At 41.4% G+C, this 15037-nt stretch overlaps 1 protein-coding gene across 11 annotated transcripts in view; it reads left to right on the top strand.

The window, feature by feature from the left end:
• The first annotated feature begins 454 nt into the window (after positions 1 to 454).
• The window catches only part of LOC131310781 (uncharacterized), a 38630-nt gene continuing 24047 nt past the window's right edge, over positions 455 to 15037 (top strand). For 6 of the 11 annotated variants that reach the window (XM_058337985.1, XM_058337983.1, XM_058337984.1 and 3 more), the window contains exons 1-2: positions 662 to 788; positions 7129 to 7244. In XM_058337985.1, coding sequence (XP_058193968.1) covers positions 7162 to 7244 — 83 coding nt within the window. In that variant the 5' untranslated portion in view covers positions 662 to 788; positions 7129 to 7161. Of the gene's footprint in view, positions 789 to 7128; positions 7245 to 7371; positions 7430 to 7516; positions 8252 to 15037 lie in introns of those variants that run through there. The other 5 variants (XM_058337986.1, XM_058337981.1, XM_058337980.1 and 2 more) reach the window with 3 other exon arrangements.

Raw genomic sequence — 15037 nt, 5'->3', positions numbered from 1 at the left:
GATTCAATAATCCATTTAATCCATATAATCGTGCATGCACCAACCAATTACATATTTTTAAAAATTAGAAGTTAAAAATATTAGAAGTTACATAAAAAATAAAAATAGAAGACAAAAATACAATAAAAAAGGGTAAATCATTGGAAATGGCTCTTCGGACTACATAGCTTCATTTCACTTGATCAGATAGTCATATAATAGGATGACAAACTCAAAACATCACTGCTGTGATAATGCAGAAGAAATAGTATTCATACGCAATGATGCAAGGATCCATTTAGTTTATTTAATAGAAAATTAGAGGCCGGTCCTAGTTTTTCGGTTTGGTTTCATCCCAACCTTAAATATTGTTCCCAAACCTGATAGGCTCGGTTATGTTCTTTAATGACTTTTTTGCCCTTAGAGAGAGAAGGTGAATGGGAACCTCCCATATCTCGATGACTACGGCCGATGATGCTTTCATATTGACAGACCACTCACTCTCTCTCTCTCTCTCGATCGCTTCGAAACTTTATCAGTTTACATCCGAAGTTCGATCTTCATAGCCCACGAGTTTTTAATATACATAGAAAGAGGAAATACGGGTCAGCAATTGTTGACAGCGGGGCGTCGGTGATGGAGGATCAGAACAAGGCGGCAGCGGTGGCGGCCGTGAGTTGGAGAGACGGGTGTCGACGAGATGGATGAGCGTCGGACATTGATCAAGGTGGTTGCCACTTGGAATACCAGGAAAGGAGCTCCAGGTTGGAGAATATGTGCTGGGCATCTCACTCGCAAAAAAAAAGCAGGTTCATTAATTAGTTTGATTACCTTCTTCGAAGCCTTCTTGATGAGCTTTTTGACGAACATGAGGCTCCTAGCAAGTTTTGGAGAAAGTTCATTAGGTTGAATAATCAATTATTTTTTCTGAAGTGGTAAAATCGTGGGGAATTAATTAAGTTTGAGTAAATATTGTCTTCATACCTATCAAGTTTGTATACTCGTACTATAACTATGTAATGTTGTGCGGTTGTGCGGTGAACCTATGTGAATTGTTGTGTGAGGTTATGTGAATTGTGTATTTATTATGTATGTGAACTATGTCAGCTGTTATGTGAACTGTGTATTTTTAGTTCGTCTTAGAGGTATGTGAACTGTGTGGTGGACTATGTGAGCTATGTATTTACTGTGTATTTGGGCTATGTGAACTGTGTATTTTAGTGTGTGGTGAGGCTATGTGAACTATGTATTTTCGGTTATGTGAACTATGTGTATTCACCTATGTGAATTGTGTATTTTAGTGTTTGGTAAGGCTATGTGAACTATGTATTTTCCAGTTCACATAGTCAGTGTTCTTATAGCCAGTTCTTATATACAGCTAGTTCTCATAACCAGTTCACATAGCCAGTTCTCATAGCCAGGGGTATTTTTGTTCGAATTAATATGGGTCAGGACTATTTTAAAAAGATTAGGTAGAAATAATATATTCAGGGTTGGGATGAAACCAAAGCTAAACAAAGGACCGGCCTCTAAAAATCCCTTTATTTAATAATGCACCAACCATTACCTGATTCTTAGAATCATAAGTACAATATATTGAATATTAGGTAAAGAAATACAAATATAGAAGAGAAGATACAATGCAAAGTGCACCAACCATCGTAAATGACTCATTGGACCATGAAACTTCATTCCACTTGATCAGACACTTGATTGGGAGATAAACGCAAATCATCACAAACTAGATAGTGCAGAAGATATAGTACCCCTACGTACTTGATCAGACACTTGATTGGGAGATAAACGCAAATTATCACAAATCAGATAGTGCAGAAGATATAGTACCCCTACGTAATAATTCTGGGATCCTGGATGAATCCAAACTAAGGAAGATCTTGATATGTCAAGATGACCCCTGTAAGAATGAGTACAATAGGAAGAGTGCCAAGCCAAAAATCGACAGGCATGGTCAATGTCATTTTCTACAATGGAAAATCCAATGAATTAGGTGACCCTTTATAATAAAAAGAGACATTCAAAATAAATAAATAAAAATGAAATCATGAATGCGTACTAAATGCAACCATATGGTTTAAGCCATTTGGGCCACATACTGTACACGACAACATATTTCGTGGATTCGAGGCCAAAACTCTTTGAAAATCAAATCCAAGTGCTATAATTGACTAATTTGTTTACCGAATGCTCAATAGAGTTGACAAAGCAACTGTGAAGTAAACGAGAAAAGTACAAAGAGGGTAATTGTATTCTTTAAAAGGAAGAAGTAAGACATCAATAATGGAAGATAAAAAACAAGGAAAGTTGTATAGTAAATAATAACTGCAAATCGTGTTTTAAAAAATTTAAAATTATTGTTCCAACGTCCGAGTATCCCAAACTCTCATTTTGTATGTTCTTTTTTGTTCTATAGAACTATGTAGCACGAACATGGATACGGACACGGCAATTCTAAAAAAATGGGGATAAGGATACGGTGGGGGATACGCTACGTGTATAAATAAATTAATAAATATATGTAAATTTTTTTACGGACCATTGTATATGAAAAATTTCACAAATTGTATAATTTCTTTTCAAAGACATAATTACAGTTTAACCCAAACGTTTTGAATAATTTCATATTAACCCTCTAAAATTAAAAATGTTACATTTTGACCCCAAGCCATGTCCCCAGCCGTGCCCCCTATCAAAAAATAATAAAAATTATTGGGTACGCCACATGACGTGTCCAATAAGTGTCCCCATGTCCAATACATGGATATAGCGCCCTTTTGAAGTGTCGGTGCTTCATAGCTACAGAATTGATGCTATTTTTCCCACACTATAGTATTGCATATTTGTTATCTGGAACCCCTTATCTAATGTTTTGAAACCCGGATCGGTGGACGAACCGGAGAAGGGACCGGGCAGACGGGTCACCGGTTCAATCGCGGTTGAACCGCTATTGAATCGTGACATCATAATTACTTCATAAATATATTTTTTAATATGCAAAAAAAAGTAATATAAGTTATAAAATTACAAAAAAAATCCTAAAAATTCCCTCAAATTTTCACAATTATGACAACTAATTTTCTCTCCACTTTTAATGCAACATATTTGAGAGACTGTGCTACCTGTCACCAATTCACGCTTCCTCCCCCTTCTGATTTCATCCGTGACTCTTTCTTCTTCAGAAAAGGGAAAAAAAATACTCCTATACTTCTTCCACTTTCATCCCTCCTGAGCTTTTCATCTTCTTCCTCTTCCTCTATTTTCAAATCCACTCAGATTCCCAAGAAAAACAACCTGCGTCATCTACACACTCAAGCTCCTCTCCTCCCCTCCCCACAACTGCGACGACAACCACCCATATTCAGAAACCACCCACGGCCAAACGACGCCGTCGGAGATTTATGGAGCACTTCGCCGGAGCTAGCTGGGTTTCATGGGGGGAGAGAGAGAGTGGCTAAAAGTAGCGCATGATAGCTGGAAGCCAAGACTCAGAAGGCCGGAGCCCTAATTTTAAGAGGTATTTACGAGATGCAAATAACCGGCTGGTTCGCATGACCCGTGAACGGTTCGCCTGTTGAACCGTTGGGTCAATCCGGTTTTCAGTTTTTAGAGCGGTTTTGATATTAGAACGGTTCTGTGGGTTGTCCGGACCGTTGCCTTGCCTTGATTGGTTCCCAGTTCAACCGGCCGGGCTGGGCCGGGTTTTAACTTATCATCTATATTATAAAATCTATATTATAAAACAGTTTTCTACTAAAATGGCTATTCATACAAACAAAGCACCCTCTACAACCGTTCGATCATACTTCCTATTAACTTTGTAGCCGTCGAATCGAATGAATATTTCCTAATGTATAAATCTGCAGTAATGTAAATGTTTGCCAAACTTCCAAATTATATGTTGACCTATTGTTAGCATTAAAGATGATTTCCTTTTAAGTTTTACACATTTTCCTGATATGAGAGAAGACTATACATATCTCCTTCATTTTGATTTAATTTTGTTTCCTTTTCCGTAACCTAAATTCAGCACTAATTGTACATGCAAGTATATCCTACCCATTCTATATGACTACCTAAATACGAGTAAGTTTTAATTTAAATTTTACTGACCAAAGAAATGCCATAATTGATTCCATGATTTTGGCATCTATATTATCGAAAGAGTACATAATAAGGAAATTTTGATATGATCATCTATATAATACGGGATGGTGGTTTTCAAATCCGTAAATTTTCGATTATAGGATTGGTACATATTTTTTCAACGGTTGAAATTAACAAGTAGTAGGGCTAACGATAAATTTGAATAGGTAATTAGCAATCCATGTGATACACACGTTTTCAATTAACTTGGGAAAAGAGTGAGAACTAAATAGGTAACCATTCCAAAACAAAGACATTCACACACATAAATATTCGAAAATTTCTATTCCAGCTTACAGTACATTACCATGGAAAGCAAACTTTATTTGCTATTAACAAGGAACAAATCAAACCAGAAAGGAATCTATATTATAATCAAAACGTTTCTCTAATAACCTAAGAGTTTCTGATTTGTTTACAAACACTTAAACATGAAATGATTTTGATTTGTTTGCAACTCTCCTCCCAACGCGCCCCTCACCTCCCATTGGTTTTGTTCTAATATCCATGGTTATGGTTAGTAAGGTTTTTTTTTTTTTGCATAGAGAGCAATTTGCACTTTTTTTTTTTGTTCCTCTCTACTTCTCTTTTACTTTGTTTCTCTTTTACTTTGTTTTTCAATATTTTACTGATTAAATTTTTTTTTTTGGAAGACCTGATTAATTTTCTTTTCTTATGAACAATGTATTAGGCCAACAAATGACCACAAAGGTTATCAGGAACTCTGTGTTTCAAGACCACAAAGGTATTGTTTTAGGGGTTCTTTTTGCCTAAAGTTCCATGTGGATTTAAAATCGACTACTCTATTGTAAAGTTTTTTCTTTGAACTCTAATATTGCCACATTTTTCTCATTTTCTCAATCTTTTTTTTGAAACTCTAATCATCTTACGATCATTGTTACGAGGCCAACAGCTCAGTCTCCCTATTTTGTGGTTTGGAGCTTCTCATATTTGTTCTTTCTTAACTGGTTGGTTGCACTCCATTGTGCAGGAAGATAACCCTTTATTTGAAGAGGAAGATTTTGTTGGTTGGCTGAACAAGAAAGTCTAAGTTAAATTGGTATTTGCTCAAGAGGTACTCATAGCCCATTAGTTTTCATACTTTTGAACATGCTTTTTTTTTTTTTTTAATCTACTTATAAAATCCAAGTGTTGACTTCTTACTTTAGTTCTTTATGTTTTCCACTTCGTTTGATTGTGATTATTAAGAGTGCATGTTTCACCATGAAAAAGGGTAGAAAAATAGAAAGAGGATGGTTTTATTCATTTTTACACACTATTAATTTTCAGGACTAAGATCCCCACGCACCTGGTTCTGAAAAGTAGCTCGACTTTCATTGTTACATGCACATATACGGATGAGGGAACAAACATAACAACGGTAGCAGCTTGCAAAGTGTTTTGATGCTTGAAATTGTATTTATGAGCGGAAAAAATATTGATTTATACAGGGTGCTGTGGCAACCTCCCGCATTAATCCTAGGAGTTTGAGCTTGGTAATGGAGCTTGAAGCTATTGAAGTCTGCAATGTTGAAATCCATGTGGAGGTATAAGTGAAACCACCTCAAAGGCACAATTCTGTCATCTCTTTTGCCTCCGTATGTTACTTAATGTGTTAGATGTTGCTCTATTTCATTAAATTCAATCATTGGTGTCATATGGATCAAATATGAAGCTTTATTTATTTTAAAACTGTTATATTGGATTTTATGAAGAAGATTGAGTTTTTGGGATGTGAGCAATACCATGATCGACTGTATAATAGCATGTCAAAATGTGTTGCGATAAAAATCCAGACATGTTTTCATATGCCATATTATATTGGCATGTGCTTGAACAAGTGCCTTCAGTGAATGCCCATGCATTGGGTGTTTAGATTATGTTAATTTCGTCACTAGAGACATTGCATGTGAGCACATATAATGATTTGTGTGTGCTAATTGCTCAAGCACGGGCATGCGCTAGTAATTCTCATATATTTCAATCCAGTTTCCATATAGTTTTTTTTTGGCTTAAATACTTATATGGTCCTTGTAAATTTTTTTATTTCAATTTTACCCTTACACTTTGTGACGAAAGTCAATGCTACCCTTTCCATCCAAAAAACACAGCAATCTCATAAGTTGCTAACGGTCAGCTGAGGTGGAGTACAACAGGGCACTCATATTTGCTTTTACTAAAGCATACATGGAGCTGACATGTTGTGCCACCTGGTATACAAACATCTACTCCATATTTCCCAAATTAACACCTAATCCTAAACCCAAACCAAACCCAGCTGGTAGTAATTCCCATCCGCTCATCCCCACCCCACCCGCTCGCCCACCCACCCACCCACCCACCCATCTCCATAGAACAACTCCATTGCATGTCCCTCTCCATACAATTCTCAAAGGCAAATCAAATTAAAAAATCCATGATAGATGAATTTGCAATGTAGGTACATACCTACACCCAACACCCATACAACTGCCCAATACTGCAATGGATAAACTAGTGGCTAGAGTAAGGCAAGAAAACCACTACGCAGTTTTATAGGAATCTGAGTTTGATAGCAAAATTGAAGACCCTTTAGTTTGTACCCACGTAAAAGTTTTCAATCACCAACTTGTGGTCAAAGCCGATTTTCCAACTTTCAACTTTTTGATGTTGGAATAACTGTTTTGCCAAGCCACCGCTTGTATGAAAGGTGTTAGAGTAAAAAGTTTTTCCCATAACGAAGTTTATCAAGTTTGCAAGCATTTTGCGTTGTTAATTGTTATTGAGATTTTTGACATGCTATTTTATTGACCAGTACACTGGTTTTACTTTGCGTCTGTGTTAACCACTACTCGGCCATGGTGTTCAATTGCATAATTTGTGGGGGAAGGCAACCATGTTTTTTTGTTTGGGCATCAGATTTATTAAGAATGATGTGGCTTTCATTTATCTTACATCTGATGGTTGATCATCCGTCATAGCTTAAAATTTATTTTCATCGTTTGCCAGGAGTTTTTGGGATATAGTTGGGCCATTTTGATTATGAAGCCTCCTTGTTTGATTATTGTAAGCTTCAGTGCCCTGAGCGCCTCCCAAAACTTTTGTAATTCTACAAGACATCCAAGGTATATATATTGGGTGCATAGTTAAATGCCAAGTTGAAACATTTTATATTTATTTGCTTACTCTAGCCTATAAGTCAACTGGAATGTAACCAAAGTACTAAAAAAAAATCATTATGGTGCAAAACAGATGGAGATTACGCATGGTGTTGGTCTTATTTTGACTAGAAAAAGACAAATGGAGATAGGTGAGAGGGGTTTTCAACTGGCTATGTTGCTTCCACATTTAGGAAGTTGGGACATATAAATGTCTGATCTGATCTTAATTTTTTCTGTAAGATAATTGACTGAAGATTGTTGCAAATATGGGGACTAAGAATCAAAGTGTTGGAACTTCTCTTGCAAGGGCTACTGCTCCAAATCCTTCAGGCAGGTTATATAGTCATTGGTTTAATTTGTACAAGAGACATTGTGGTACCAATTATTTCCTTTGAGGACATATGTTTTTCATTGTGCCATGTCTTCGAGGACCTATCATGTCAAGATAAGGGTTTGCCGGCTTATATTTGTTATAGAGAGTGTCTAGTATTTTGCACAGCCATCTATTATGTTCACTTCTTGTATTTATAGGCAAATGGGCTAACAACCCTCAGGTTGGTTACCTCATTTATCGTCCTTTTTTGAGATCTTTGCTTGTCGTTGGGATGTCCCCATGCGGCTACTTGTCACTTCAGTCCTTTTTAACTGGTTGATGGAACATAAAGTAACCATTTTGGATGCACATGCCATGCCATTTGGTAGCTGCCCATGCATTCCATTCTCGACTTCTCCGTTCGGGAGGGCTTCGTCCTCGGCATAATGTCACCTCATTGGAAGGTTGCAAGTTCCTTGTTCTTGGGCTTGATACTAGAACCATGATTCGCCAAGATCCCTTTCTCGGCTCCTCATTCCGGGACTGATGACTGGTCCTTGTGATTAACATTCTCGGACTTCTGGGTGGACGACTATCATCCTACGAATTGTTCTCGGTGGGATGCCCTCTGACCAGTTAGATGAAACCAAGCAATCCTGTAATTACTCTTTTGTCCTTTTCCTCTTGATTTCCTTGGCTTCATGCTCATAAGATGCATCCTAGCATATGGTGTGGCACGTTGTGCCTTGTGATACAAGGGCTTAGCTGATGACTAAGCAAACACTCCAAAACCATGAAAATAGTTAAGAAAAGTGAAGCTGACAGTCCCTATGCTGAATCTATGACTACCACATCGTCTTCCAAGCATACAAAATGTTCATATGATCACTTTTACGAACGTCAAGAATATTCTCTGTCTGAAAAAAATACCATGAGAATTGGCTGAGTATCAAGACTATAGATTTGCCCTACAACGCTGGTGCAGCCTTGTACCTTATTGTGCCCCTCTATGGCACCTTTTCTGAGTGATATAGGAAAAGATTTGGAAGATATTTTCTGTACTTTTATAATTCTTTTTTCTGAGAACATACTTTTATTATTCTACAATTAGATTTTTGTGAGGAAATTTTTGTTAGCTTTGAAATATTGCGTTTCCTTATTTGAGTTGATTCTTCCTATTTTATCAGGATTTGTGGTCTACAAGAATTAGGATTTTAGTTTTCATAATTTTCTTTATTGTTTTTTAACTTTTGTCCAAGTTGTAGTAGGACTTTTTACTCTTTTAACTAGGATTGTCAGCCCAAGAGAGCAAGTACTTTTTAGTTCAATCATCCAATAGGATTGAGAGTATACACCTTTCCTTGTCTTCAAGGTGTTTATGTTTCTCTTGTGGATTTAAGACCCTGTAAGCTTGGACGTGATCTAGTAAAAGCACGTGTGTTAGAATAGAATGATATCTAACCCATTCGTCTATCAGAATGATATCTAGTTTCTCTTCAGTTACAACACTGTGTCAAGTTGTATCGGAGCGTGGTGCTCCCTTGTCTCAATGGCCACCAAAGAAGTTAATGAAGTGAACCCTAACAACAGTGATGATGGGCTTGACCCTGTTGGGTGCATTCAAGAGACAACAACAACAATTGACAAAGATGATGTGCCAATAGACCATCAGCAGGTGAGCATGATGTGCCTTGTGTCCAACAGGGATGCTACCCAAGGGTGGCCAATAACCCAGGGGGCTTAGGGAATCGCCTTAGGCGCATCGCAAACTACCTAGTCTAAGAGCATCCGTAGTGGCCTAACCAAAATTAGATAACTAAAAGTTGCCACATCAGCTTTTGGTTATCCATTTAAGGGGATTGCTAAAGTTAGCAATGTCAAGTCCCACATGGTTCTTTTTTTCCCATAATCAAAATGAGTTGGGAAAATTCAAATTAAAGGTCAAATTTTTTCTTCTCAATCTAATGTTCTACATTGAAGGACATTGTAGTAAAATAAGTGAAAGTGAAGAGCATTTGTTAAAATCCATAAAGTGATCCACATTGTTAAATGTACAACCACTTGCCAAAGTGGAGAGTGAGTTTCACCTACCAATAAAATATTTACTTTATGGAGAGTGAGTTTCAATTACCAGTGATGATTGTACTTGATTGAGAAGATTTGGGGTCCAATAAATTTGGTTATTGACAAAAGGTTGCTAGTTTTGATTATCCAATGGCCAAAATTTGATGAGTTGTTAAGAGGTTGCTAAGTTTGGTTATTTCAATGTGAGCTCTTTTTTGAACAAAAGTTGCTAACTTTAGCAACCTTTTGGTTTTGATTATTCAGCTACGGATGCTCTAAGATTGTGGTTCAATTGATAATAATCCTAGGCTACAAAACCTCGCGGGCCAATCAGAGGGGAGTTTGTAACCATGAAGCAGTTCAAATCATCATTGCAAATTTTCACTCTGATCTAGATTTTAGGTATCGCCTAAATATAGTGGTAGTGAATATTTTGAGGATATTGTAGATTAGATACTTGACATGGAGGATTTTTTTTCTGAATGTATGAAAATTCTTGCCAAAGAAAAGTTGGGTATATTTTGTTAAAGCTTATAGGTCCTGTAGTACGTTGGTGGCTACTTTTTCAAGCTTCAAGAGATCAATACGACTAGCGTCGTACTCATGCAATGGTCAAGGATCAGAATATTTATGATGGAGAGATTTTTGCCAGAGAATTATGAGCAATTGTTAAAGAAATAGTAATATGGACCAAAGCAACAAAATACAACCACTCTTGCCAAAGATGTCGTTAGAAAAAGGGTTGAAGAAGTCATAATCGATTTTGATGATCGGATCGGAATATTGATATGAATTTTGTTGAGAAGCAGAAAATTGATACTGATGCTGGCAATCAAGTTGGTGAGGACAAAAATAATTTTCCATTGGAGGTGGTTCATACAACTGGCTGCATTGATGAGGAGAGTCGGGCCAACAACACATGTGAAGATAATTGGGGTTGAAAACATTAACTTAAGAGTACTCACAGAAAATCTATTTGAAGCATTCATCCAGGGCATGGATGCACCCCATCATTGAAGGTTCAACACAGCTCATGCTCCTTTTGTTCAAGGTTTCAATGCTGCCATCTCATGTGATTGCCATATTATCAAGCCATTCCTTTAAATTTGGCCGATAATTAATGTGTCACTGTCAACCAATGTTAAAGATGGTACCAAAGTCCTATCATTAATGTTTCAAGCCTAAAGTTTACTTTGTTGATTTTCTGAGAATGCAACCGTGCAACAATTTGATTGGATTTGTAATATCCATTATTAGATCTTGTAGGGGTTCGATTTGGAGGGACCTTGACCTGAGTTAGTATTCCTCTTCTGTTGCTCCGTTCACCTGCCTCTGAACCTGCAACAAGTCACTAGGGCTAGAATAGCCCCCATTCCTTTAAATTTGGCCGATAATTAATGTGTCACTGTCAACCAATGTTAAAGATGGTACCAAAGTCCTATCATTAATGTTTCAAGCCTAAAGTTTACTTTGTTGATTTTCTGAGAATGCAACCGTGCAACAATTTGATTGGATTTGTAATATCCATTATAAGATCTTGTAGGGGTTCGATTTGGAGGGACCTTGACCTGAGTTAGTGTTCCTCTTCTGTTGCTCCGTTCACCTGCCTCTGAACCTGCAATAAGTCACTAGGGCTAGAATAGCCCAGTGACCCTCCGACGATCAAGTTAGATCTCAGAGGAGGATATAGATCTAGGGTTAGGGAAAGATGGCATACCTCTTTAGATTAGAGTCCCTTCGTATTTATAGACCTAGGTTTACTTGGGCTCCAAGCTAGCGCGTGAAGGATACGCTCGGGTAACCGCCTCGGATGACATCACAGATGACGGACCGGATAAGGCGGTTACGAAGCACATGGCCAAACTTGGCCTAGGTGATCCTATCTGCCACGTATCGCTCCTGGTTCCCTCTTGGTATGCTACATTCTCTCCAGAGACCTTAACGGAATGCTTGCTTCGGTGATACCCCGAAGCATTAACAGGAGACTCGACACCGAAGGAGGAGATAGAAGGATATACGCTATGGCCTGTCTGTACAGTCCCGCAGACCGTATCAATATGAGGCCTCGGTTGACGATGGTCTGGCCAGGTTACCGAAGCCATAACCGAAGCCTCCACAATAGCCCCTCAAGCCCCTGGAGCTTTGCACCTCTGCTTCAGGGTCTTGACCCCATCGTATGAAATATCAGGCCTTGATCTTTTTTAGAGAACTACCGGAGAGTGAGCTTGCCTTGGCAGATTCCGCTCGACTTGCGTCAGTGATGAGAGCCACGTGTCAGCAGTTGCCGAAGTCTCAGAATAAAAAGGCTGTCTTGGCACGTGCCATGTCAGTTGATTGGTACGAAACGTCGCTTCGACGACACGCGTCATTACGCCTATGGTCTAAATATCCGGCGCTTGTCCTCGGTGCAGAGCCCTTGATACTGGCCGTCCGATGATAACACGTGTCGACGATCTGACGGCTCGGTGCACGACGCCTCGTTTCCCGCGCAGCCCTCCATCTCTCCCATTATAAATAGGAGAGACAGAGGTGAGACGGTCACTTTTCCTCCGCTTCTGAAGTCGAACTGCCGCCGCCGTCTGTTTCCAACTTTCAATTGAGATTTTGAGTGTTTTGAACGCGGATCTCGACACGAAACTCAGGTATGACGATCTTCAGTTGCTGGTTTTCATGTTTTGATCATTCTCTTCAAGTTTTCTCCCCTTTAATCTGCATTCCCTTTGCGTTGTGGTTGTATCGCCGTTCGCCGCTGTTCGTCCTACGGCGGCGCTGGGCGTTTCCAGCGCTATGTTCTTAGTTTTTCCGAGGTCTAAATTCAACCCGAGGGCCACATTCTTCCCGAGGCCAATCTTCAACCCGAGACCATAGAAACAACCACTGGCCTCGGAGACCTTTCTCGGGGAAAGGTTCCCAGAAATATACCGAGGAGCGTTGACCATTTCGTTCCTATTTGCTAGGTCATGTTGCTTCTCCCTGAGCATATAGCTAACGAGTTTTTGCACATCTTTTTTTGTTGCTAGGTAGGGGCGAATGGTTGTTGAAGTCTCCTCGGACAGTACCAGTAGCTCCTCTTCTGCCGACCTTGAGGAAATCTTTGAGGAGTGTCGTGCCCGAGCCGTTTACCGAATCCCATTGGACGTCATCGAGCCTTCGGACCCTCTTAGAGCTTCACGCCCCGTCACAGCCTTCGCTCCTTGGGAGATGGAAATCCCTAGTACTTCGAGCCACGGACCGGGCCCATTCGCCGATGCCCCCGAGGAGGTTTGGGGACGAAGGAGGCCGATGAGACCGTGTCCCTATCTGAACCAATATTTTAATGGGACCCCGGCTGCCTACGCCTAGTTCAGGAGGGTTTACAGCATCCCTCCGGATGTAGAGGTCCGGCTGCTTCCTGACAACAACCCCAAGACCCTTCCTCACCGACCAGGGGAATTGATTTTTCCCTTGATGGCAGTTACTGAGGGAGGGATCAGATTCCCCCTTCATCAGTTTGTTCGACGAGTTCTCCGGACCCTTTCTCTTACCTCCTCCCAGCTCACAGTAAACTCCTACCGAATCATCACAAGCGTTATTGAGCTGAGGAGGCAATTCAACTTGACCTTTGGGGTCGAGGAACTCTTCGGAGTATACCTCGTAGGAGTCAACCGAGAGAGCAACCGATACTACCTCTCGTGCAGGACGGGGTATGACACGTTCCTTGTCGACCGTCTCCCCAACTCCGAGGAGTGGGCAAACATTTACCTCTCGGTGATCGGCAATTTTATGTTCGGGCCCGGGGAGAATGCAGATACCATTACCCGAGTGCAGTTTGGGACCGGGGCTTCTGGTTGGTAGAAATTTATCTTCAGTAGATGCTTTGTATGTTTTTGTTATACCCAGCATACTTATACTGATTCCTTGTTTTGGTTGTCTTGCAGCTGAGGGAATCGTTCAAGGGCTTCGGGAAAGAGCTGACCGGGCCCGGATTACAGCGGCCTACGCCATTCCCATAACAAGCCGGTACGCACCAAAGCTGCTCGGGTATATCCCAACTTACACGGGCTTTTTGAAGAAGAAACCGAGGCAGCAGGGGGTTCCAAGGGCAGGCCGAGGATGAGGCCGAGGAGGGAGAGCCGGAAGAGGTGCAGGAAGGGGGGATAGGAGGGCAGGCGGAGAGAACGAAGCCGAGGGAAGCACATCCGCGCCTCGGGGAGTCATTCGCGAGGAGGTTGATTGCGAGACGCCGGAGAGGACCGGTTTGAGCGAGGAAATGGCGGGCCCTGGAACTCGCGAGGTGTTGAATCTCAGGCGCCGGAGGCCGGCTGGTCGGGGCAGGGGAACAGTCCCCGGTACTCCTGGCACCGGGACTTCGAGGGCGACTCCTGTTTCACCACAGGAGCCCCCCGAGAGGAGGACTCGGCGCGAGGGGGGAGACGAAGAAGGGAGGGATCAGGAGACGATCCTGATCGAGGAGGAACAGGAAGAGCTCGAAGGGGGGACCGGTGGAGCGGAGGAGGGCTCCTGGGTCAATCCGAGGGAACTCCCCTGGGCTCCGGAGTTCCGTCACTTTGCCGGCCGCCAGATCCACCACGTCGACAGTGTCAAAAACCTCGGAGTGGCCTTCGGGATGCTCCGAGGAAGCATTCTTCCGAGGGATGCCTGGGCTGTCACTGGACTGACCGAGGACGTCACGGCCGAGATAGCTCAGGCCCTTTTCAATGTAAGTTAATGGTTTGCGTCCCGTTCTTTTCAATCTGAATGTTTGCACTTGGTGAATTTCCTTTGTTATTTGTTTGCAGGCGGGAGCTCGGGCATTGGCTATCAATGACCGGTGCAAGGTGCAGGAAGAAAAGACCGAGAAGCTTGCTTGGGAGTTGGCTCGGAAGGAGGAAGACCTCAAATTGGCTCGGGAGACTTGCGAGCTCTACCTGGCGGACTTCTAAAGGTGCGACGGGGAGAGGGTGGAGGCAGAGACCAGAGCCGCCAAGACCGAGGAGGATGCCAACACATTGCGAGTCACCCGGGCCACGGAGGTTGATTTCGTGAGGAAGGGAGGCTACGATGAAGGTTGGGACGCAGCCGGAGTAGAGTATAAAAAGTAGGTTCGGGAGATTGAGGCTGAACTGCATCGGGACCGTTTCTTGGACGGCCTTCGGTATGGCCATGAAGCCTTGGTGAGGAGGCTCAACCTCCCTGAAGACTCTGATCTCCAAATGCTTCCCGAGGCGCCTCCCGAAGAGCTTGTCCTTCCTGAGGAAGAGGAGGAGGTGGTGGAGCCTGCGTCCGAGGACCAGGGCCTCGGGAACCAGGCCGATCCAAATGCACCTGCGCCCGAGGACCAGCTCAACCACCTAGCTCGTTCTTAGGATGGTGTCTTCCTTTCCTTTTATTTTTGAGATTT

The sequence above is a fragment of the Rhododendron vialii genome, chromosome 12a (genome assembly GCF_030253575.1).
Source record: "Rhododendron vialii isolate Sample 1 chromosome 12a, ASM3025357v1".
Lineage (NCBI taxonomy): Eukaryota > Viridiplantae > Streptophyta > Magnoliopsida > Ericales > Ericaceae > Rhododendron > Rhododendron vialii.
This window is presented reverse-complemented; position numbering and strand designations above follow the sequence as displayed.